The sequence below is a fragment of the Oppia nitens genome, unplaced genomic scaffold (assembly GCF_028296485.1).
Source record: "Oppia nitens isolate AA-2021 unplaced genomic scaffold, nextdenovo-longstitch-racon4-pilon3 scaffold2_pilon_pilon_pilon, whole genome shotgun sequence".
Classification (NCBI taxonomy): domain Eukaryota; kingdom Metazoa; phylum Arthropoda; class Arachnida; order Sarcoptiformes; family Oppiidae; genus Oppia; species Oppia nitens.
Genome location: NW_026533210.1, coordinates 2,278,818 through 2,305,543, shown reverse-complemented (window position 1 = coordinate 2,305,543; position 26,726 = coordinate 2,278,818). Strand labels below are relative to the sequence as shown.

The window sequence follows — 26,726 nt, the reverse complement described above, 5'->3', positions numbered from 1 at the left end:
TTTTAGTGATTTTTTCAACAACAAAAAAAAATAAAAATATATAAATAGTTTTGCGCGAACATAGAGGAGGGTGGGGGTGGGGTCGAGATTTTTTTAAAAAGTGCGAACGTAATATGTGAACAACCCCTTATAGTATTTTTAAAAGACATAATAAATTTATTATTATTTATTAAATTTAATATTTAGTGATAAAAAAAAATATTGCAATAAAATTATTAAAAAAACATTTAGTGAAATATTATTATTATTATCAGATATTATATACACATAGATATACTGTACTTATAAACTGTAATATTATATATTAATGTATAATAAAAAAAACAAATAAAACAGTCATTGATTTTATTAATATTATTTTTTGTGTTTTATATAAATACTATACTATTATACCTATAGTTTAAGTGATACTTACAAACTGTGTAAACCTATTGATTGATAATTAAATTAATTTATTGAATAATAATAATAATAATAATAATGTAAAGTCATTATCAAATTGTTTGAAACAAATCAAATGATTACAACTATCTTAGTCTTCATCTATCATATATAAGCGATTGTCATCTGATTTTTTTTTAGTTGATTGATTGGATAACATAACTGTTGTTGTGGTGGTGAGGAGGGGATGAAAAAGAAGAGATGACCACCAAAGACGAGTACGAACTGATCCAACAGTCGCTGCAATTGTTGTTAACATTGCAACCAAACTCATTAACCAAACACGAAGTCATCATAATTGTTAAATGTCTTAACAAATGGTATGTTGTCTTGAATTTGAACTGACAATTGATCCGATGATGATTGTTGTTGTTGTTGTTGTTGATTATGACATCATTGACACATCAATGTCTTTGTCAATGATTTTGTTGTTGTTGTTGATTGAGAATTAACTGATGTCTTACTGATTATCATCTGATTTTTATAGCGACAAAACGATACTACAATTTGCCGACAATGAGAAACAATTTTTCGCCCCATTTGTGGCCCTCTCTGGTCATTGTATTATCACAAATGCATCGCAAAGTTAGTTAAAAATCGTCTCTTAAAATGAAAAATAAAATAATTATTTTGATTGACAATTGTCTTAACCCAAGAAATTATTTGTTTGTTTTGTTTTGTTTTTTTCTTGACTTGAATTAGTTCCGAAAAGTCTACTATCATTGACATCGTCTGCCTGTACTGTTGTCTTGCAGTACATCTTGCATCAGATCGCCGAGTTTGACGACAACTCATTGCTGACAAAAGTATATTTCATTATTAATTGATTTGATATTATTATTATTATTATTATTATTGATATTTACAAAATTACTTCTTCAAACACATCCAGAAACAACTGATCGGTCTTATTCAAGGCCTGTGCGATGACATACCGCCGCTGCTTAAGGCAGATATTGTTGAACTTACTGCCACTCTAAAGGCGACATCATTGCCGGATACACTAAACTATAGACCGACAGAATCTACGGCTCCCGATCTAAAGACGCTGAGCATAGCCTCACTGCGCGATGACAGTACACCCAAAGAGGCCAAACGATTGCGTTTGGATCACTCGTGCGAAGCCATCATCGAACAGCTGATGACACCGATTATGGAGACTACTCCCAAACGGGACAGTCATTTGGATAACGATAAGAATATCATATCTCCCGTCGGCATTGCCTCCCAATCACATGACACCAAAGTATACATATTATTAGACTATTTTATTAGTCTTTTCAGATCAATTAGTTCAGTAATATTTAATGTCTTCATATTTTTTTAAAGGGTTTATTAATCGGCAAAAATCTATTCAATTTGCAACAACTCGGCGGTACAAACGTATTGCTCGATTTTATAATGTCATTGTCGACAATCAAACCGTTCATCCAATTAGTTCACGCCACCGAAGAAGGTGCACCACTTAAGCTGCCGACCTCTGGATCCGATATACATATACTAAATACATGCAAACTAATTAGCAAAGACTATGAAATTATTTGGCGCATACTATTGTTGCCAATACTGGAACCGTTGACTGAAGAACGCCTATCGAAAGTGATTACCATAATCCACGCTTGTCTTTATGTATCACTAACGCTGACGGCGTCGACAACATTGGCATCGATAGCGGCCACTTCTAAAGGAGCCACTGCTGCGCCATCGAAGGATGACGAAAACGATACAATTATCACCGAAATTGTCGACACTAGTCTACAGATCTATAAACGAATATTGATGGTAATGAAGAGTTCCATACGTGTTGGCGGACAGATTTGCCAGAATGTCCATATGTTTGCCTCGTGGTTACTGTTGTCGGGCATCAAAATGATTATGAAATCGAGTCCGACCGGCTCTGGTGGCACAAGTGGTAGTAACACTACTACTATTACTACTACCACTGCTACTTCTAGTAGTAGTGGTGTCGGTGGAATCACAGGAATGCCAACCAAAGAACAAACTAAGAAACCCGGCTATAATACTCTGTGTATATCATTGGCATCGCACGCGGTTCAACTGTTGAGCTCACTGTTTGATGACTTAAAATCCGAGATCAGTCTCGGCTCATATAACCGGCTGTCCAATGCCGAGAAGCTGACCAGTCATCACTCGTCCACGTCATTCAAGTACAACAAGTTTGGTTACTATAGCGCTTGGCAACGGATTGAGATGCTTATGTCTAACATCAACATCACAAACCTATTGTTTAGTCTGGCGTCGGCCAGTTATCGGAAGGCCGGTCTTATGAGATCTATCTCCCGCTTAGACAGTCTCGAAAAGAACGAGAAAAACATCAGTCCATCGGTCACTTCGGTTCACGACTTGGACGACGAATCGTGTTTCAGTTCGGACGACTCGAGTCGCGATGAAGATTCCGAACCAATTCTCGGACATCTATTCAAAGAACAAGACGACAGTCAGTCATCGGATAAATCGCTGAAAGGACGACAAACACTTAACATTGGCTACTGTAGCGACAAACACGAACCACAACGACATCTAACACTGTCGACATCGATCTTTGAATTGTTGAACACATATTTTGTTTGTTCGGAAATCGAATCGTTGCGCCAGTACTTCAAACAGACCATCAATGAGCCACAGATATGCATTTTGGCGCATATTATCAAAGACTTGGACAGAGAAAGCGCTCATAATTTTTCGTTTTATTCCGAGTTTTCAATGGCTATGACATCTTTTATGCACAATCTGATTGCCACCGAAATACTTAGCGATAATCACAAGATATCGCTGTTGGTATCGTTAGGCGTTTTTCCCGATCCGGCTTCCGATGGTCTCTGGCCATTGTATGTGGCGCCGAAAACTTTGGCAGTTTTGTCGCAAATTGTTTTATTAAATCATCAAAAAGTTTGTTGAAATATTTTTTTAGTTATTGAAAAAAAAGTTTTTATTTATTGTATTTTTGTTTTTATTTTTTTTTTTAGGAGAAAGAAGATCTACGTTTCGATACCAATTCGCCGTCAATACAGATATGGCGCGGTTTACTGAACCGATTAACCCGAATGATTATCGGTGAAGAAACCCGAGACTACGAAACAGAGGACATTAACGTCGAACACTCGCAGCTTTTGTTGTTTTTGTTTCACAATATTAAACTACTTCAACGCAAACAAGTGTTACTATTGGTCGCTCAGGCCATTGTCGACACCGCCGACACGGCCAACAATTTGATGACCGACTATCAGATTCATTGTTTGGGCCGATTGACCCATTTTTTCGAATATATGATCAAAAATCTGTACGACGCGCCCACATCGCTGATCGAACAGATCGACAACAATCTATTCAAATCGTCGACAGCTTTCGCTAACCATCGACGCGATAAAGACAACAATATCGATGATAATAGCAAACTATACTTTCATTGTCACGAAATCGATGATAATTATCAAAAGTTTACCGAAAATAAATTGTTTGCCACAACTATGAGACCAAGATTTTACTATCTTCTCAACATTGATAACATTAACTACAAAGAAGTTCCCAAACTTGATGGTAACATTTTTTTTAATAGTGATTTACAGTATATGACTAAATTGTATATAAATTTTTATATAGGAATGGCGTTAAACTTTTTGCTGGTCGGCATCGAAGATATAGTTCCATATAATACACTATACGAATCGTTGATAACATTGTTGAATGTCGGCGCCCAATATGACCTGAAGAATCGCCATTTAAGCTCAAGTGATCGACTAAACAATTTAGGTCTGTGCGCCATTCAGTACACGTTTAACTCTGTTTGGCGAATACTACTCCAATTGCCACCGTCTGTGCGATGTCTAACTGAGCTGTCCGTCGGAGATGTTCGTCAATTTGACAACTCGAAGACCATTCACTACTCTATTTGGATATCACGTATTGTTAATAACAAATGGTTCTACAATTGGATTAAGGAATCAAAGCTTATGCAAAACGATACAAATATCAAACCGGAAGCGTTGCTCAAGAGTGTGGCCAATAATGCCAATTCAATATCGTTTAACGTTGAACTACTCAAGCGTTTAATGTTGAAACAGTTTTCATTGTCAAAGTCGAGCAACAATTCTGACGAATTAATTACCGTCGAAGAGATGCCACTGCTATTGGATATGTTTACGCTGGACGTGTTGTGCGCAAAGACACACATTCTGCTCGATTCGTGCTATAATCTATCGGACAACTCGTCGTCCATGAATTCCAATGTAACGGCCGGCACCAGTCTCGAAGCCAAACAGTCTGCCATTGAACTGTTGCCACTGGTCTTGAATCTGGTATCCAGTCATCTGTCGTGTGCACGATCTTCGCTAATCCATCAGATGGTAGCCGAAGACGAACTACAAGGAATCAAAACCATAACCAAACTGTTAAATGCCTACAATTCGATACTGAAGATAACGTCGAGCAAATGTAACTCAAAACTGATCCAATTGACACTACAATTGGCTACATATTTGCCAAAGAATTTGATGAAAATTCTGGTCAAATGGAATCTAATTCCAGTTGACGTTCAGCACTGGCGTAACGAACATAACTCGTCGTCATCGCCATCCGAGTCGTACATTATGGCCATTCAGTCGCAACATTTTAACGCCTTTTCGGTTTCGTTGGCCACATCGTTCAACTCGAATACCAATTTGAAACATTTTGTCAATACATTGTTGAAGTTAGCCGAAGATCTCTACCAATGGAGTGATAATAAATATTCAGAAGACTTTATACGAGTAATGCTTTCGCTTCAATTGGACAGCACTTGCGAATCGTACTCATCGTACGGATTGAATCAATTGGATTCGGCGTTTGGATCTAAAGAAAGTGATAATTTTGTTTCTGCACTTTATATGGAAGCGTTAACCCATTCCTATGATTTACTGATCAACTATTCAAATAAGGACTGTTGTGTCGATGAGAAGATACTGATCGAGTGTATAAAGTTTATGGAATCACTGTTGGATACAATTGCCGGTCAGTCGGCGCTCGAAAAGTTTTTCTGCGAAGACGATACCAAAGATATTGTTCAGCTATTGATGTCCGCCTCAAACGATAGTCTTAGTTCGGCTTATTCGACACGTGTGCTGAAGTTTTTTAGCAAACTGTTCCAACACACTGAGAAAAATCCAGACACCATTAGTCTGGTACGTCTATGTACATCGTTGTCGAAATTGTCGTGTTTGGGTAAACCTAATAATCAAATACTCCAGACATGGCTATCGAAAGTACTTTGCGAACGAACCGAAGGCGACGCCAGCGTACTGGTGGCCAACCAAGAGAATCGTATACTATTGCAAAATCTGACCTCATATATAGTAAAGGATACCAGTGCCGTGGACGAGGAGGTGGCAACAGTTTTTCTATCGGCACTCATACCGATGGGCAGTCAAATACTGTCGTCCACGTCCGAGGTGTTGGGCTTTTCCGAATTGATGCAAATTATGACAACACTGGCCGGAGCCGGTACCGGTGCCGGACATCTCGAATTGATCAAAGCGGTTATCGGTTGGTTGGATACATGCAAACGATATCTGTCGCAAAAGGATGTGATCGAAAAATTGCAGAACAATATCAATACCGGTCGACATCAGATGATAATGGAATCGACGTGTCATATGCTATCATATTTGGCCGATATTTACGAAGCGCTGGAATTTTTGAACGATTCGACCGCCGGCGGTGGTGGTCGGGCCACTTCGCCCGATGGCGACACTATGGGTGTCATGGATGACGATTGGATCGACGAGTGTCCATGTCCCGATGATGATGAATCGCTGGCCGAAGATTCCGATGAAGAATCACTGTGCAATAAGTTATGCACGTTTACCACAACACAGAAAGAGTTTATGAATCAGCACTGGTATCACTGTCACACCTGTAAAATGATCGAAGGCGTGGGCGTCTGTACTATCTGTGCAAAAGTCTGTCATAAAGATCACGACGTGACGTACGCCAAAAACGGTTCGTTTTTCTGCGACTGCGGCGCCAAAGAGGACGGTTCGTGTATTGCACTGACCCGTCGGGCACCCAATGTAGACAACACGTACTCGACCAGAGACAATGCCGATCCAGTACTGCCGTCGTCTCTGCGACGATCATCGTCGCCATCGATGGACAAGAATGCCAATCAAAGTACTGATAAGAGCAAAGAATCGATGTCTCGATTGAAACACGAATCACTGGTTAAACAATTGGAAAACAGTAAACCAGAAATACTATCGATTATGTCAACAATGAATCTTTCGTGGACTGTACTAAATCTGTTGAAATATTTGAGTCCATCGATGATGAAATCGTTTCTGAAGAATTCGTCAATTGGCTCGTCTATACGGGCTAAAGAAGCGCTTAAAGAGTTACACATCTATGATAAATCAATTGAATCCAGTGATCAGCTAATGGTTCCGACACTTGGTTCACAAGAAGGTGCCTTCGAGAATGTCCGGATGACTTTCACCGGCGAACAGGGCCAACAAATTCGACAACTAATGCAACAGCAAGTGATCCGACGGGTGGCTATGTGTGCATTGGCCTCCAATCACGGCAAACGCCAGCACCTGGCCGTCAGTCACGAAAAGGGCAAAATAACTTTACTTCAATTGGCTACTTTGCTCAAACAGGCCGATTCGTCCACTAAAAAACTGACACTAACCAGACTGGCCTCAGCTCCGCTACCGTTTACAGCCATTTCGATAGCAGGCAATCCGTGCAACGAAGACTATCTGGCAGTTTGCGGTCTCAAAGACTGTCACGTACTGACCTTTTCGCAGTTGGGTGTCGTCAGCGGACACCTTGTACTACATCCTCAGCTCGAGTCCAGTAATTATGTTATAAAAGCCGTTTGGCTTCCCGGCAGTCAAACCGAGTTGGCTCTCGTAACCGCCGATTTTGTCAAGATTTTCAATCTCGGCCAAGACATTCTTTCACCGCAATATTTCTTTTTGTTGCCATCGGGTAAGATTCGCGACATTACATTTGTAGTGTCCGAAGACGGCCAACGACACGTACTGATAATGTCGTCCGCCGGACACATCTACTGTCAGATAATGTCGGAGGAAAGCAGCGCCCAAAACGGCCAGTTCTATGTGACCTCTATATTGGACATCAGACACGACGAAATAATCGATTCCAATGGCAATATCAATGGCGGCGGTGTTTCCCTATATTATTCGCATACATTTCAGTTGTTGTTTTTCAGCTACAGTCAGGGAAAGAATTATTGTACAGCACTTCCCAATGTTAACCAAGAGATTACCAATTTGTTTCCCATCGAAATATTGTCGACATCCAATGGAAGCGCCTCATCCAATGGTTCATCTAGCAAATCGACTTCGTCACCGCTGCAATCGCTGTGCCAGTGGACCGAAGTTGGCGGTCATCCCGGACTCATACTGGCCATGTCTTTGAGCTCAAATAATCCGATCATTTTGATGGTCAAACCGAATACGATTATTGTCCAAGAAATCAAACCTAACAGCAAATCTAAGATTACCGATATGGTAGCCATGAGACACTCGACACAGAACGGCGATATGAGAACAACATTGATTCTGCTCTGCGAAGATGGTTCGCTGCGTATCTATATGGCCAGTCAAGAGGCCACAAACTATTGGCTACGACCGGCACTACATTCAAGTCTTAAACCGTACGCTTCGAACGCTTCCAAAGCTCGCCGAACGAAAAAGTCTGTCAAAGTTTTACGAAACAATTCGACTACAGGATCGCCACAATTTTCAACTGATTTCTTCGAACACTGTAACCAAATCAGTGATATCGACTTCGGCGGATCCGATGTACTTCAGATCTATAATACACATCAAGTAAAGAACCGATTGAATACCAATGGTATGTATATTGCATCGACCAAACCGAACGGTTTTTCCATCGAAGTCTACAATAACGACGCCACCTCTGTTATGGTTGGCGTCCGAGTGATGGTCGCTTTTCAAGATGTTTTACGGGCGCCCACTGCTATCGAAATTTTTGGCCGATCGATACCCATTGCTCCCACCAGAAGTCGTTGGTATGATCTGCCATTTACTCGTGAAGAGTCACTAACTGCCGATAAAAAGGTATTATAATACGAATATTGTATTACAACTTTGATTCTAACCATCACTTCCGATGACTTAACCGATATTCTTAGATTACAATAACTCTTATCGCAAGTAACGATCCAAATGGTGTAACAATTGTCGACTCAATCAAAGTTTATGGTAAAACAAAAGAAGCATTTGGTTGGCCGGAAGACAACGATGAATATCAACAAATAGGTTCATCAGCTGCCGCTGCATCGGCACCACCACCGGCCACTTCTTCATCGGCTATTTCAGTGATTGAATATAATTCCCAACACCTGACACAACACTTTTCATCACTCGAGCGTCTGCTATCATATTCGCTGGACGTACTCGACGGTTGCTTTCACTTGTCGACAATAGCCACTGATCCTAAAGAACGACAGATACAGCGTGACTGTGCTCTAGAAATTGCCACTCAGTTCTTGACTTTGCCGTACAATGAATCGGTCGAATCAAATGTCAAATCACTTTTGGCAACTCTTCACTCGACACGAGCCGCCTATAATAGCCACAGAGATCAGGCGATAGTTAACTATGTTATCAGAAATATTGACAATTCAGTCAAAAACAATGAACTCGACGGTTAGTATTTGTTGGATCAGTTAGTTTTTTTTAAAGTGATTGTTATGGTTTCTAATTTTTTTATTTTATTATTATTTTTTTTAGGCGAATCATTTTTCCGATGGATTTCAATGATTAAACAGATTGCCATCGAAAGGCCACATAATTTGATTAAATATAACGAATCGGCCATCAATTTAGATGACAACAACAGCGACGTCGGCGGCGCCAATAGTATTGAGATGACAACGTTCGGCCAGAATAGTAGCCATATGTCTTCATCGCAGTCGAGCAGCGATTACTACGACAATAATAATGAGGAACAAATGATTGCTTCGCGTTTGGACACGAATGCCAACGAAAGGGTTTTGTTTTGTCAGTATTTAAGTGATATCTTTTGGAAATTGTATTCATTGAGACCGAATAATCCGTTGACGGCTACCATTGCAAGAGGTTTGTTGAGACAATGAGTTGTTGTTGAAAATAGATTTAAAAAAATTATTATTATTATTTTAAGGCGGTTTAGTTCATATCGAAGAAACAGTTCAGGCATTGGTTGAGATAATACATTCATTTGCTTTGGCCGACGTCGACAATAACATCGAAATTGCCGGCAAATTATATCTAAAACTATTGCTATGCGAGGACACGATAGTCAGCTTTTGCGCCAAACAGTCGCTGATACGCGTACTTCGGCCGCGAACACGAAAACGACGCGTCTATATCCCGTCACCGCCACACTGTGAGACTCCGCACGAACACCAAAAGGGCGGCTCCACGTCATCCCAATCGGAACGCCAATTGCCGACCATTTCGTCGCACAACAGTCTCGAAGTTTTCGTACACGAAAATCCCATCGATCGTAACGACTCTATTGACCAACATTTCGAAGTTATCGAAGCACTAGATGTGGGCGATCCGCACGACAACGATGGCCAGCATGACCTTATCGGCGGCGCTAATCCAGCGTTTCCTCACATGTTTAATCCGGACGTCGATCCCGACGACGAGGCAATGGTTGAATTGGCAATTGCTCTGAGTCTTCAGGATCAGCAACAAGATGTTCCACCAGTTGCTGCACCTAATGTCGCTGTTCGAAGATCTGGTGCCCAACGATCAGTCAGTTTGGAAGACAGAGGACATTATTCGGATACGACTGCATCGGCCGCTGCCAGTGATGACGAGGGTTCTACAGCAGCTACTGATGGATCAACGTTACGGACGTCGCCAGCCAACGAAATACTTCAGGGCAACGAAGCCGGAAGTGAATCGGGTGGCAGTGTTGTCGAATCGATCATTGGTGAACATAATGTCAGTGGCCGAAGTTCTGCGTACGGCGAAGAGTTAGGCCCACCACCGGTCAGAGCGCAACCTATGATTAGTTTTGATTCATCACTCGAGACCGATATCGCCAATAATCAACGGCTTCACAATTTGAGAATTGCTTTACTCGAAAAAATGATTGAATCACTTCCCGAAATCAGAGACGTTGGTGGCCTGCGATCCATACCATTCATGCAGGTATTGTTGTCTGTTGAGACTGAAATGTTTTTTTTTAAAAAATAGTTTGAAAAACCATTTATGCATTTTTTAGGTTATATTAATGCTGACGTCAGATCTGGATGGCGAAGGAGACGCCGATAAACTGGTACTCAACTCTCTGTTGGCCGCACTGTTGACTCAACTATCGGAAAACTCTGACATGTCTTCAATGATTCAACGAAATCCTACTAACGAAGTCAAACTAATTATTATGCGACTGTTAAGTATACTGATGTCACGCGTACGAACCGGTAGCTCATCATCGAAGATGCCTTCTTCATCGATGGATCTATTGGAAACATCATCGGCTTTTTGTTCATCAGTAACCGCTACCACTTTAATGCAATCCAATATTCTTGACTTTTGTCTACAAATACTAATACATTTGTTGTCCTATTGGAAAACCTATTCAAACGAAGAGTCGTCAGCCGCTGCCGGAACTGTTCCGTCAATATCTACACCATTGAAAACACAACTACTGACACCACCGCCGGAAATGTCACCATTTTTTATGCGACCCTATGTTCGCGGACACGCCGACGATGTTTTCGAATCGTATCCACATTTGTTAACTGAAATGATTACTCGTATGCCGTATCAGATCAAGAAAATTGCCAACTCTTTACCAAACAGTGGCTGTTCGTCAAGCGTTCAATTTGCCCAGTGCTGGACCGACTACCTGTGCCAGTACATGATGATCAACCTGACGCCATACATACGCAAACAGGTGCGCAAACTGTTGTCATTCATATGCGGATCCAAAGAACGCTATCGACAGATACGCGATTTGCATAGTCTTGAACATCATATGAACGATATTAAGAAGTTGTGCCGAAACGGCGGTTTTGTTGAACATTCGCTACAAAATGGATTAATCAATCTGTCATACGATGCACTGATATCGCTCATCGAGCACTTGAAGTCGTGTTCCGAGATCGCCACCAATCGGACAATCAATTGGCAAAAGTCCTGTCAAAAAGATCCAACTTTACTACCGTTTCTCATTCAAGTGAGCTTTCTTCTCGATGAAGGCGTCTCATCGATTGTTCTGCACTTACTTCAGTGCGCTCTTTGCGCCAAATCCTCTGCCACACCGTCGGCTTCTGCCGGTAGCCTTCACGACGATGAACCCGACGAACCGATACCAACTCATTTGGTACAACAAATGTTGAAATATGTCGACAATAATCTGTTGTCTCAGTTTATTCAATGCTTTCTACTCGAATCCAACTCCAGTTCCCATCGCTGGGCCGCTCATTCCCTGATCTACAATATGTATAAAAGTTTTTCGGCTCAACAACAGGAAACACTGCTCGACATACTTTGGACATTGTGGCCCAAACTGCCCTCCTATGGCAAAAAGGCGGCACAATTTGTCGACCTCTTGGGTTACTTTACACTAAAAGTCAATTACAGCGATGAGAAAGAACGCGAATTTACCGAAAAAGCTTTGACAGTATTGCGTCAACAGAACCAACACATCTATCGACATCCGAACAGCAATCTATATAATTCATTGCAATCGTTGGTCGAATTTGATGGTTATTATCTCGAAAGTGAACCGTGTCTGGTGTGCAATAATCCCGAAGTGAACTATTTGAATATGAAATTGTCGTCAATCAAAGTCGATTCCCGATTCACTACTACCACACAGATTGTCAAACTGATTGGTTCGCACACCATATCGAAGATTACGCTAAGAATATCTGACATTAAACGATCGAAAATGGTTAAGACTTTGAATATATTCTACAACAATCGGGCCGTTCAATCGGTGGTCGAACTCAAAAACAAGACAGCACTGTGGCATAAGGCCCGACGCTATCAGTTAACTGGCGGTCAAACTGAACTGAAAATTGAATTTCCGTTGCCTATCGTCGCTTGCAATCTGATGATAGAGTATTCGGATTTCTACGACAATATTCAGGCCACCAATGAGACCCTACAGTGTCCCCGATGTTCGGCTACTGTGGCGGCCAATCCGGGTGTCTGTTCGAATTGCGGCGAAAACGTGTTCCAGTGTCACAAGTGTCGTGCGATCAACTACGACGAAAAGGATCCATTTTTGTGCAATTCGTGCGGCTTCTGTAAGTACGCCAAATTTGACTACACTCTGACGGCCAAACCTACCTGTGCCGTGGATCCGATCGAAAACGAAGACGATCGCAAAAAAACCGTACAATCGATTAACTCGTTGCTGGAAAAAGCTGATCGCGTCTACAAGAATCTGATCGCCAATAAACCATCGCTCGAGTTGTTGTTATTGAGAATACAAGAACACGGAATGATTGACAAATACGATGCCGACGCCATCCTAATGATGACACCGGCCGTGTCGTCGGCACCGGCAGCCGCCACCAGTATTCACGTGAATCGAGCCATACAACAAGTGGCCATCAAATACTGTCAGGACTGTAAATCGTCTTTCGATGAGTTATCGAAAATTATTCAACGAGTGTTGGCCTCGCGCAAAGAATTGGTCGATTACGACAACAAACAAAAAGACAAATCGTTGACACCGTCGACAACACCCCGACTCAATACCCGACGCGACTCAAAGGTATTGGTATCGATGTCCTCGTCGTCTGGTCGTTGTTTTGGCTGCGCGTCGGCTACTGTTGAACACTGTATTACACTACTGAAGGTATGTTTGAATCTATGTTTTTATTGATTTTTATTTATAGTTTTTTAATTTAAAAAAAACAAACATTTTTTCTATTAGGCATTAGCCATATCACCAAAATATCGGACTCTTCTTTGCTCTTATGGATTGCTTCGAGAGTTAGTCGACTATAATCTGCGAATTGGAACCAATAACGTGCGCCACGAAGTACGCCAATTGCTCTGTTCGCTGACCCGCGACAACTATAGAGCTACAGCCGATCTAAACAATTTGCTAATGGATAAGATATCGGTGGCAATCAAGTCGCGTTCGGGCGCTTCCATTGATCTGTCATCGGCGGTCCGGCACGAGATTGCACTGTTGTCCTGTTCTATGGAAAAGGAGGACTCGTGTTGGGAGCTACGGCTCAGGTGTGTTATGCAATTGTTTTTGATGGGCCTCCAAATGGATTCGCCGGCAGTACTCGACTCGATAACCCTTCCCTGTCTGCGACTATTACAGTCGCTAATCAAACCGGAACCGACTATCAGTAAGAAAAATAAGGACAAAACAATTGAACAGTTGGCCACCGTTAAGACCAGCGGCTTCCGTATCAATGTAGACCTAAACAGATGGTTAGCCGGCGATCCGAATCATTCGTTCAAGAGTTGGCGCCAAAGATCAGCTAAACGCTCGCCAGTACCGCAACAACCGATAGGCGAACACAACAAATCGCGAGCCGAAATTCGGGCACAATATTTGTCGGAAAAATATGGCTTACGTTGGAAGGATAGGGCGCTCAAGACTGACAAACTGTCGGCCACACTCATGAAGGCCAGTTGGCTGCGAACTATACTGTTTAACGGCGCCTCGCGTTCCGTACGCCTAATGGCCTGTTCATTGATCGAAGCACTGTTTCAAATACCGTCGCGAAAGAAAGAGATAATCGATTTGTTGACATCATATCTGGACGACTTGGGTCAGGCCGGAGAGTTTGGTAACGAATTCTTTTCATTTTATCATTCAATTATCCAAACCGAACACTGGAAGTACTATCTGTCGCTGAACGGTCTGCTCCAGCATTTGGGTGTATTGATTACCAAAGAGATCGACAATTTGAATCGTTTGGAAGAGATAACACTCAACTCAGACCTATCGCAGGGCTGTTCGCTGAAAATGTTGGTTGAATTGTTGCAATCGCTTATAGACGTACCGACAATTCGTCGACAATATAAGTCACGTTTGGTTGCATTCGTCCTAAACGGTTATCTATCGCTGAGAAAACTGGTTGTCCAACGAACCAAAGTGATCGACGAAACACAGGAGTCGCTGTTGGAACTGCTCGAAGAAATGACAACAGGAACCGAATCAGAGACGGCAGCCTTTATGTCAGTCTGTGTCGACGCTGTCAACAAATGTCAATTGTATGATATGATTACACCGGTGTTTATCTTTGAGCGACTTTGTTCCATCATTTATCCCGAAGAGAACGATTCTATTGAATTTTTTATGACACTTGAAAAGGATCCACAACAGGACGACTTCCTACAGGTATTAATTTTTGGTGATAATTTGGTGATGTTTTCAGACACTAATGTTTGTTTGTTTTTGTTATTATTTTCTGTCATTTTAAAGGGCCGTATGTTAGGCAACCCCTACAGCTCTAACGACACCGGTATGGGACCGTTGATGCGCGACATCAAGAATAAGATTTGTCAGGACTGCGAACTGGTAGCACTGCTCGAGGATGACTCGGGACTCGAACTTCTGGTCAACAATAAGATTATTAGTTTGGATTTGCCAGTCAAAGAAGTTTACCGAAAGATCTGGCAAACCGATAACAATATTGACTCCGACGCCATGAAAATTGTGTACCGAATACGCGGTTTGATGGGCGACGCAACCGAAGAGTTTATCGAAACACTCGACAGCAAAGATAACAAAGAAGTAAACGAAGAAGAACTCTACAAAATGGCTAACATTATGGCGCAATGCAATGGACTTCAAGTGATGCTTCAGCGGCTCCGAGTTATCGAAGATCTTTCCTCACGAAGTCGTCTACTAATGCAAGTGTTGCTCAAATTATTTGGTCATTGCATTAGAGTTAAAAACAACAGACAGGCCTTAATCGATCCCCAGCTAAACACTATTGATATTATGTTGAATCTTCTAAAACTGATCCTAACATCCGAATCGGCTGAACTTATATCGCAACCATCAGGACCTGGACTGCCGTCACCAATGGAACAGTTGATGCACATCATGCAAACCATATTAGTCGAGGCCTCGCAATTGCCTGAACAACAATTTGATCGATTTTGTGATACCACTTGTGGCACCTGTGATGATATCAAATTGTTGGCCCAATACGCCTCATCCAATCTTATCAAAGGCAACGTTCCACTGATGACACAACTGACTCGATTGATACCGTTCCTTACACTGGGCAACGCCCAAAAAATGTCGACACTGTTGGCTCATTTCAAACCGTATCTTGTATTCGAAAAGTTTGATTTCGATCACACACTGGACACCGATCATCAATTGGAACTGTTCTGTATGATGTCCACCGGCATCGAAAACAATGCCAACGGTGCCCGACTCAAACAGTTGATAATCGAGGACGGCATTGTCGCGTCAGCACTGGAATACCTATTACTTCACGCACCGACCCTAAAGACATCACTGTTGGGCACTTCGGAAGAGTGGAAAGAGTTTACGTCGCGACCAGCGCTCAAATACGTGCTGCGAATACTGACCGGACTCAGTCACGGACACGAAAGCACTCAGCTGTTAGTCTCGAAAGAAAGTATACCGATTATTCACGGTTTGGAACAGGTGGCATCCGATGCTCACATTGGTTCGCTGGCCGAGTATCTGATGGAAGCGATTAAGGAGAACTCGGAGGTCAAGGCCAAGATCGAAGAAGTTAGACTCAAGACTAGAGACGAGAAAAAACGTCTGGCAATGGCTGTTCGCGAGAAAGAGTTGGGTGCACTGGGAATGCGTACCAACGACAAGGGACAGGTGACCGCCAAGGCTTCGCTGTTAAAACAGGTGGAAGATTTGGGCGAAGAGGCCGGACTAATATGCAGCATATGTCGCGAAGGATACAAGTTTCAGCCAAACAAAGTGTTGGGTATCTATACGTATACCAAACGATGCAATTTGGATGACTTCGAGATCAAACAACGCAAGAGTTTAGGTTTGTTTTTGGAGTCGAAATGTTTTTTATTATAAATAATTGTCTTATTATTATTAAGTTTATCTAATTGTTGTGAATTTTTAGGCTATACTACTGTCACACACTTCAATGTTGTACACGTCGACTGTCATATGGCAGCCGTACGGCACGCTCGCGGACGCGACGAATGGGAATCGGCTGCACTGCAAAACGCCAACACCCGCTGCAATGGTCTGCTGCCGCTATGGGGACCGCAAGTCCAGGAGTCGGCGTTTGCTTCGGCACTGGCCCGACATAACAACTATTTACAAGAATGTACCGGTCATCGTGAGGTTTCTTCGACTTCCTATTCGTTGACAATTCAAGACCTGAAACTATTGATTCGAAGATTTGCTTTCGAAATGTCGTTCAGCGACGACACGGGTGGCGGCGGTTCACAGTCTAACCTACATATGATACCTTATATGATTCATATGGCTCTCTATGTGATCAATACTACCAGATCGGCGATTCGCGAGACGAAAAAGATTAACAGTTTTCTCGAAATGCCGGCAAACAAGTGGATCGAGAATTGCTATGAGGTATGGGATTCAAAGATCAGGAATTTATATTAAAAATAGTTAATAAATTAATAATTTTTTTTTAATTTTTGTTTGTTTAGTCCGAAAGTCCCTTTTACTGGTGCACAATGTCTATAGTGATATTCGCACCGAAAGTATGGCATAAAAATCGTCTAAAATATCTCCAGCGACTCATACTATGCGCTCACGTGCGACACGTATCGCCACACGGCTCCACAATACTGACCGATTCGACTGTTCAGGAGTTTTCTGTCTATAAAAATACGCTGATATTCTTTGCGTTTGTCGACGCTCTTTATACCACTATGTTTAAGGTCTGTATAGCTTACGGTGCGCTTATCCTCTATACAGTATATTGATCTAATTGATCCAATTTTTCTACCACAACTCCATTTAGTCTGTAAAAGGAGGCGACGAATGGGGACTGGACTGGCCGTTAGCGTTGGCCGAATATATTCGCAACAATGACCAGTCATTGCTGGAGAGCGGCAACAAAATGCTTCGATATTACGAGGAAGACCTACTGCCGAGTCAGTCGTTTGCCGAGTTTTGCGATGTCTGTGGCCTATTGTCCGATATTCCCGACGCCAACGAGTTTATTGAAAACGCGCTGAAAATACAATAAATAATCATTGCTATAATTTGTTTTTGTTTTTTTTGATAATTAATCAATTGGTTTGCAGTTTCTATAATTATTTTCTAACTTCTAATAATAATCTACAGTAGTATTTGAATTGATAAATCATTTATTATAATATTTGTTCAATTAGTGATCGTTTGATTGATTTATATGTTAATTGAATTATATGATAAAAAAAATATGTATAAACTTTATAATTATTATTATTATTATTATTAACAGATATTATATATGGCTTTTTAATATAATAAAATAAATTATTTAATACTTAATGAATTATTTTTACTTATTTTATTATATTTTATGAATGATTACTATTACTATTACAGTAATTATTTATTATTTCTATAACTAATTGGTATATCATTTACAAACTTATGGTTGTAATATAATATAAATAAATTTATAGGTTTAGTATCAATAAATTACAGATAATACTAATAATACGGTATATATGTATTTTCAGATTGTTTTAATAAATCGCAATAAAAATCTAACAAAAGTTTTTAGTTTTTTATTTGCAAAGTTTTTTTCTGAACATTAATTTTTCATTTATACCGATATTTTAACGGAAACTTTGTTTTTTTTCATCATAAAAAACAAAACTAAAAAAATATATTTAATAAATACATAATATATTTAATTGATGATAAAAAAATTTGATACGACTTACTTACAGATGAGCTAATTGTGAGCTAACCCGTAGTCAAACGATACGACTTATTACATACTGTATGTCCTCTGGAGAGATCAATTTCAGAGCCACTATTGACTCCAATAATTGGTTTCTGGCATTTCCGGCAAACTTTTGTCGTCCAAAACCGGCAAAAAACTTGCGTACAGCCCGACACTCGCCGATATCCGACTGGCCTAACGGTATCCGAATAATACCTACTGTTTCGCTGGGAAACGACTCGGCGTGACTGTGGGTGAGCTCCAGATGACGAAACTGTTCGGCGGTTAACTGTTTGCCGAAAAAATGCAATACCTTGGCCTCGTCGTGTGTCCGCACGTGACTAAACAAATGGTCGCCGATTGTGATGTCGCCGTCGCCTAACCTATAGTCCATCTCTTCCCAGATCTCCCGATAGAGCGCACTCATCATCTCTTGTTCGTCGACCACCGGTTCGTCGCATTTGCCGCCGGGAAAACCAAACTGACCGTCGCTTCTGATCTGCATCAGTGCGTAGGCCATACCAGTGGTTGGCTCGCGAAACCAGAAAATAATATGTACGGCGTGTATGTGTCCCGTAGAGTAATTGGCCAATGCTTCCGGCAGATCAATTCGCCGAAACTTTGATGTCGGTGCCGACCACAGTGATGTACTACAACTACTACTAGTAGTACTACTGCTACCGGTGCTGCTGATGCCGACTGACTTGTTTACCTGCGATACTAATTGAATGTCCCTATTATTAACTGACATAATAATTGATGGAAATTGATCTCTCAATAAAAAAGTGATAAATATATATTGAATATGTGTGTGAAATATCTTTTTTTTTTGTTGTATTATAGTTATGATTTGTATTGTATTGAAACGATAATTACTAGTTTTCTACTAATATTTTGTGGCAATAATTAAAACTTTTTGTTCAATCAATCTGTTATTTTCTGATTTTTAATTTTTTTTTTAATTTTTAAAAATAAATTTAAAGGTATTTATTGTTTTGCTTACATCAAAATTATTGTTACATAAATTATTGTTAAAAAGTATTGTTTAATATAAGGTATATATATTACTAATTATAGTGTATATTACTATTGATAAATTAGTTATTGAATTAGTTAGAATATAAAAAAGAAAATTATTATAAAATTTTCTATTTATTTTGATATTTTATTGCTATTACTTAAAAACTTAAAAATACAGTTTACATTACAATTACAGTTGAAAGTACTGTACATTTAAAAAATTTAAACTATGCCTGTATTTTTAAGTTTTAAATAATGCCAATAAATTATCAAATAAGTATGAAATTTTATAATAATTTTTTTTTTTAAAATAGTAATTTAAGCAGTAACTAATTTAATAACTAATTTATAAATATATACCTTATATATGAAATTGTAGTTTTAATCAATCAATATCAACATTTGATCATATATTTTTGTATATTTATATATAATATTTGTTTGTTTTTTTTAAAATAAACACAACAAGTGATTAATTGCATTACAAGTCATTATACTTTATATTTATAAATCCCAATTATCTTATATTGATTAAATTAATTACACGCATAGAGGTTGCTTTATATAAAACTTATTGATTAATTAAAAAATATATATATATAAGGTATATAAATAATATAAAGTATACTAACTGTTAGTATAGTAAAATTATATATATAAATATAAAAAATTTATATATGTTAAATATCATATGTTATAATTGGCTACACACACAAACATAAAATTAATGCATATATTTAAAAGTTAGTTGAATTTATTGGCAAATTTATTGCGTGCATTGTCTTTGATATTAATGAAATATATATATATATATAAATATTTTTGACTTTAATAAATAATAAAATAAAACTGAATATTACTTCATATATATATAATAATAATAATAACAATCTTCTAATAGTAGTAGCAGTCATATAAATAATTATAATAATAATTTCAATATAAAAACTATTATATTAAGATACAGTATAAACCAAATAAACTATTGTTTCATTTATCTATTTTAAAGTAGTTTATAGTTTCTATTAAAATTTAGTGACTATTAGAAAATATATCAAAATCTAAATTAAATTATCAATATTGCTATTAATGGATACTATGAATGATTATAATCTTATTTTGCAATATAATTATACTCTTAATAATTTATTTTATTAACTAAACAATGTTTAATATTATATAATTTTTTAAATAAATTATTTTCCATTTATTTTGGTGTCTATTGAAACACAAAAATTATATGAAAGCATAACAAAACTGGATATCATTGAGTGAGTGTTTAATAATTATTATTTTATTATTAAAAATTATTTTAATATATTTTGTTTTCTAATAATTTTAGTATTATTTTAGATAAATGTAGTTTTTAAATTTTCAAATTGATTTTTTGTTATCTAAACAATAAGTAATTTTATTATATTTATTGTAAGTTAAAAATAATATTGATTTATGTAAATAATATTTATATTATTAAAAATGCATATTTAAAATTAGATATGCATAACTAATTGAACTTGTTTAAATAATTTAAAATAGAAATATATATATATATATATATATATATATTTATTTATAATGTATACAATAATTTATTTAATCTACATTTTTAAATATTATTTAAAATAACTATATCAAATAACAACATTTAAAATTTAATTATGTTTATTAAGTTCTAAAAAATTTATCAAAAAATAAACAAAAGTTTTATTTAAAGTAACTTTTATAGTAAGCTATATAACATATATTATATATCTTTTAGTTAAATTATTAATTAATAATATACAGTATAATAGTATCTATTTATAATTGAAAATTTTTACTATAATATAAATAATCAATTAATTAGTTATCTGTTAATTATTTTCTAATAAATTAAAATTGAAACTAATAATAATAATTTAGTGTTACATTTTAGTCAGCAAAAAAATAATTAAAATAATTATTTTATTATAAAACATTAAAGCTATCAATTTTTATATTCATAATATTATTGATATTATTAACATAATTAAGTGCTAATATTAATAAAAACAAATGTACTGAAAGTTAATGAAAATTAAATTTGTTTAGTTATTAGCTGTACATCTATATAGTGATATTTATATATAAATTTATTGTTTTTTTTCGATTATATTTATTTCATAACTAAAATGTAGGTTTTTTTTAGTTATATACAATTATCTGAAAAAATGCATATCAATTAAATGGCAAATCGATAAATTCGTGAGCACTTTACACATACAATATTTTTATTATTATCCTATTATTTATTATTATTAGCTTTATTTAGATATTTAGATACTACTGTTAAAGTGTATGTATGTTTTTTGTGTGTGTTTATCATTATAAATAAAAAAGTTGTTTTCTTAACAATTAATATTTTTTTTGTAACAAAAAAATAGATATTTTACAGAACTGTACAGAATATTCTGTGTTAGAGAGAAAAAAGTAGTTTATTATTATTATTAATAGTAATAAGAAATTATAATTAATTTTATTTTATTAGAATTTTTAGTTTGTCGTCGAATTATTATAACTTGTTTTTTTAAATAAAAAACTAAATATATATATAAAGTTTAATTTTGTAATAATTTTAGTCATTTAAAAAAAATTATTATTTTTGAATTATAATAAATAAATATAATTATAATAATAATAATTAAAATATCAATAATTATTTTCAACAAAGAGGTGACAAGCGTTCACGTTTGAGACGCCGCGTGAAAAGCTTTTCGGCTGGCAGTCTGCGTCCGTCACGAGCCGTACATCCGGATCAGTCTACTTCACGTCAGCCGACACCCGAACCTCAGACATCGTTGTCCAGTAGACCCACACCGTCGCCACAGCCGACACCCGATTCCTATCAAGAAGAGCAACAACAACAGGTGTTTACGTTTAGCAATAACTTTGAATCGTCGACTACCGATACTGGCGATCCGTATCACTACCTGACCGCAAACAGTATGGGCAATAGACATAATCGGGTGTCGGAAGTACATCAAAACAGCAAAGAGGATAAGGGATTATATTTGGCCAGTGATAAAGTGCTCGATATTATCGGTTATTTTAATTACTCGTCGATCATATCGCACGGTTTGGACGACTATTTTCATGTAAGTGTAGTCTCTTTTTTTACGGTATTATATAGAGATTAATAATTAATGTAATTAATTATAAAAAGTATTATACATATATATATATATATATATATATATATATATATATATTGGTTACACTTTTAATTTAACTTAATATTATTAATTTTTTGTGAAGCATTTTTTAATACTATAAAACTAATTTATCAATAAGTTTAATACTGTAATTATTTGCTAAAAATATATTGATATAGTGTATTGCATAACTCCTATAATAGATATAATAGTAATTTTATGGTAAACTTTAGTTCAAAAAAAATACTATCATTAAAATAGCTTAAAAATAATAGAAATATCGATTTAAATATAGAGTATTTGTTTTTTTAAAAAAAAGAAAGTTAATTATTTCTTATTAATTATTAAAATCAGATTTTAAAGCCTGAAATAAATTATAAATGTAAATTAAAAAAAACTATATAAATATAATTTCTATACATGTACAAAAAAAGTATATTAAAATACATGTATTATATATATAGTTAAATTACCAATTTCATTTATTAATTGTTTTTTTTAAATTAACTATTTATTAATGACTTGTAATATATTTAGATATAATAATTTTTAAAAAAAATAGTTAATTTACTTACATTTCCGGTATTTAAATTGTTTTTTTTTTAAATTTAGGGTATAATCCGGGGTAAACTTGAACGTACGTCCACCCTGTCCTACGACACACTGTTGACAACATTCGCATGGATTATATTCATACGTAACATTGGTCTGGCCTTCATCGAGGACCTGGAGTGGCGAACACTGTTGGGCGAAACGGAACGGATTAGGCCGGAGCGCCAATTGATTATGGTTTGCACCATATGGTCGATATACTATACAATCGTGTTTAAAGTCTACGATAGTTCAACAAAATCAAAATATTTTACATGGCTTTCACCGTTTCAGGTGCTCAGAGGTATTCCCTATGAGAACTGACTTTTTTTAAAAAAAGCTAAATCACATACTTTCGTGGGGCGGGGGAGGGGATAGGAGACAGAAAAACAACTATTATTTCATAATTATTACCATAATTTTTGTTTTTTTTAAAAAAGGCCAATCAGCCACCAAAGCCTACGGATTGTCCACCAAAATGGCCGAAGATTGGCACAAATATACGATAAACAAGTGGCGCCGTTATATGTTGGTCACAATGATACGGGCACTGGCAGGCATTGGCTTTATTTTATGGGTCTGTACGGAGAGATGGAAATTCAGTTCCCAGTTCTTCAACATAATGCAAGTGTTTTGGTCGGCACTGATGATACTCTGGATGTTCATCACCACAAACATGCTGTACGTTACGTACATCTACTTTAACTCTCTGTGCTATTACTTTAAGATACGCTACGAAAAGGTTAGATTTAAAAAAAAACTGTGAAGAAGACAAACAATAAGGAAAACTAATTTTCTACCCAACCTTTCCCATCCCATCCCCACCACATCCATCCCTACCATCTATTCTAACACACAACTGATATCCCAATTAACAGATCAATTATGACATCGAGACGATAATAGTAGACGCGAGTCGGATGAAGTCCAGCGATCGGTCGGCACTATTGTATCACATCCTTGTCGAGCACAACGAACTGTGTATTAAGATCTTCGACTATAACCGGTTTTGGGCCAAATGGCTGATGAGTACCTACTTTTTTATGGGCGCCCAACTGTGCTTTACACTGTTTCAGGCACTGTTTACTACCAATCCATTACTGGTTCGCGTATTGATGTTTGTCTTGGCCTCCGAATCGGCCTATATATTGACCACTATCTCTGTCAATGCCGCCATACTCTCTAATGCGGTTAGCGATCATAACTCAAAAAAAAAAATAAACTAAATTTTTTTTGGAAAAAAATATATTTACTATAAATTATTAGTAAAAATTAATTAATTAGTTTTCATAGTTTAGATTAAAAAAAATTTAGATAGAGTTTAATTTAGATGATATATATTTAGATAAATAAATACATTATAACAAATGAGGCATTTAAATAGATAACATAATGTTAGCACACTTGATAACTGTTGATTATCTAAAACTATCTTACAATTATTATTATTACATTTTTATGACATACAGTATAAACATATTTAGCAGTCAAATCTATAAAAATTGATATTTATGATTTGTTATGAATTTTTATTACACACTGTTATTACAGTGTGTGTGTGTAAATTGTATCAGTATTTAACTGTTTTATATATATTTTTATTTACGGCTAATAATATTTATAGGCACATCAATCTTATACAAGATTAATACGGGTAACATTTGATAAATACCCGGTTGAACTACAGATACAGGTATTTTATTTTTATTATATATCTACTAATTTCATAGCTTTTATATATATATATATATATGTATATATCAAATATAATTTATTATAACCGCTAAACATAAATAGTGGTCGAAATTAAAAACACTAAACATTTTTAATACTATCCTATTTTTAATGTCTATCCTTTATCACTATAGTACTTAATACGTCTAAACATTTTATTTTCATCAATAGCTTCGTATGTTTATTCAGCGACTGTCTGGTCCAACGATCGGCTTTTATTGCTTAGATCTGTTTGAGATCACATATACCACATATGCCAGTGTTTGTATCTTTTTCTAAGCAAATAAATATAAAAATTTTACTTTTTTTTATGACATACCTATAAAAACTGTATAGTCATTGTGAGTGTGTGTGTGTGTGTGTATGTGTGTGCTATTGTATGAATGATTTCATCTGAAAATCTAACTTTCCTTTTTTTATTTTAATATATATATATCTAACATTATCTCTCTTTTTTTGTCTGTCAATTGTATGACCAGATTGTGGCGGCTTTGGGTCAAAACTTTTTGCTGATCGTCGACTTTGTCCGCTCGTACGCCGAAGTGGGCAAAGAGGACGACAGTCTCGAGTACGCCTTCTCCCAGTTTACCGAAACGGTATACAATACGACATTGACGGCCATGTCGTTGACCGGTTTGACTACCGAAAGCAGTATTCATACGGTGGTATCGGCGACGAGCCTCAGGAGAGACAACTTATAACACGACTATTGATTTGATGGCAACTTCTTCTTCAACTACTTAACAAAACAATTAATAATGAGATAAAAAAAATTTAATATATTTTTCTTTGACAAACAAACCAAAAAACTATTTTCAAACGGTTTCATCAGTTTTGTTGGACATGTAATATAATATATGATATACAGTATAATACTGTAGTAGTAATGATCCTCTCATATATAATATATGATAGTTTTTATGTATATGTGTTGTGTATTTATTATAGTCAATGTTATTGGTTTTATTGGTATGAATATAATTTTATTACAATAATAATAATAATAATACTTTTAATATCCAGCTGTCTATTTTGAGTAATTGATCAAGTATAATTTATTTGATCGTATAGTGATTCATTGAATATATATATATATATATAGTTGATTTTATATTAGATATATTGTTAGTGTATATTTAGCGATTAATTAATTATAAGTTTTATATTATTATTATTTTTGTTTAAATTTAAATATCTATTGTTTATACATATTTATTTTTATTACATTTGATATATTTATAAATTAACATTAAATAAAAGTTATTATTATTTATAATTATTATTATTGTATATTAATTATTCTAATTAACAAATTGTATTTTATATTTTATTATATTATTATTATAATAATAATTGAGAAAATAAAAAAAAACAACTAACTTGTAAGTGTAAGGTATGTTTGATAAATTTTATCATTATAATAGTAAATCATTCAATTTGTAATATTTATTTTCGTGTTAATACAATTTAATTGTAATAATAATAATAATAGTAATTATTAAAAATTAAACAACAAATAATTATTTCACTATTTGTATTTCAATAAATTTATTTTAATAAAGTCATAAAAGTTTTATCTAATTTATCTAATTTTAAAAATTTGTAACTATAACTTTACTAATATTTTTTTTAATTATAAAACAAAATTTAGAAACATTACAGATATTTGATATCTGAAATAGACTTTAAATGTGTTTATATATATATAAATTCTCTATTATATAAATATATATTTATCATATTTACCTATAAATATAAAAATAAATATTTTAAATCCATAAATTGAAACATATATAATTGCTAATATATAGGTATATATTGATAAAATGTGATAATATATATAAGTTATATATATGGTCAACTAAATAAACTAT

General features: G+C 36.0%; 3 protein-coding genes across 3 annotated transcripts; 2 read left to right on the top strand and 1 right to left on the bottom strand.

Annotated features, from left to right (window-relative positions):
- The first annotated feature begins 364 nt into the window (after positions 1–364).
- On the top strand, positions 365–17,743 carry LOC128956177 (E3 ubiquitin-protein ligase UBR4-like). Its single transcript, XM_054301860.1, has 16 exons — positions 365–761; positions 929–1,026; positions 1,144–1,247; positions 1,334–1,687; positions 1,771–3,351; positions 3,429–3,999; positions 4,063–8,543; positions 8,618–9,134; positions 9,219–9,566; positions 9,631–10,634; positions 10,708–13,299; positions 13,378–14,808; positions 14,893–16,462; positions 16,547–17,022; positions 17,103–17,336; positions 17,420–17,743. Exons 1-16 carry the CDS (start codon positions 643–645, stop codon positions 17,645–17,647), a joined length of 15,708 nt encoding a protein of 5,235 aa, XP_054157835.1. The 5' UTR covers positions 365–642; the 3' UTR covers positions 17,648–17,743.
- Positions 17,744–18,329: 586 nt separating this feature from the next.
- LOC128955386 (U8 snoRNA-decapping enzyme-like) lies at positions 18,330–19,279 on the bottom strand. The gene has a single exon (XM_054301052.1). It carries the CDS (start codon positions 19,086–19,088, stop codon positions 18,369–18,371), a length of 720 nt encoding a protein of 239 aa, XP_054157027.1. The 5' UTR covers positions 19,089–19,279; the 3' UTR covers positions 18,330–18,368.
- Positions 19,097–25,553, top strand: LOC128955570 (uncharacterized). The gene is made up of 8 exons (XM_054301242.1): positions 19,097–19,122; positions 22,047–22,470; positions 23,140–23,422; positions 23,559–23,860; positions 23,997–24,308; positions 24,743–24,811; positions 25,024–25,113; positions 25,332–25,553. Exons 1-8 carry the CDS (start codon positions 19,097–19,099, stop codon positions 25,551–25,553), a joined length of 1,728 nt encoding a protein of 575 aa, XP_054157217.1.
- Positions 25,554–26,726: the final 1,173 nt, after the last annotated feature.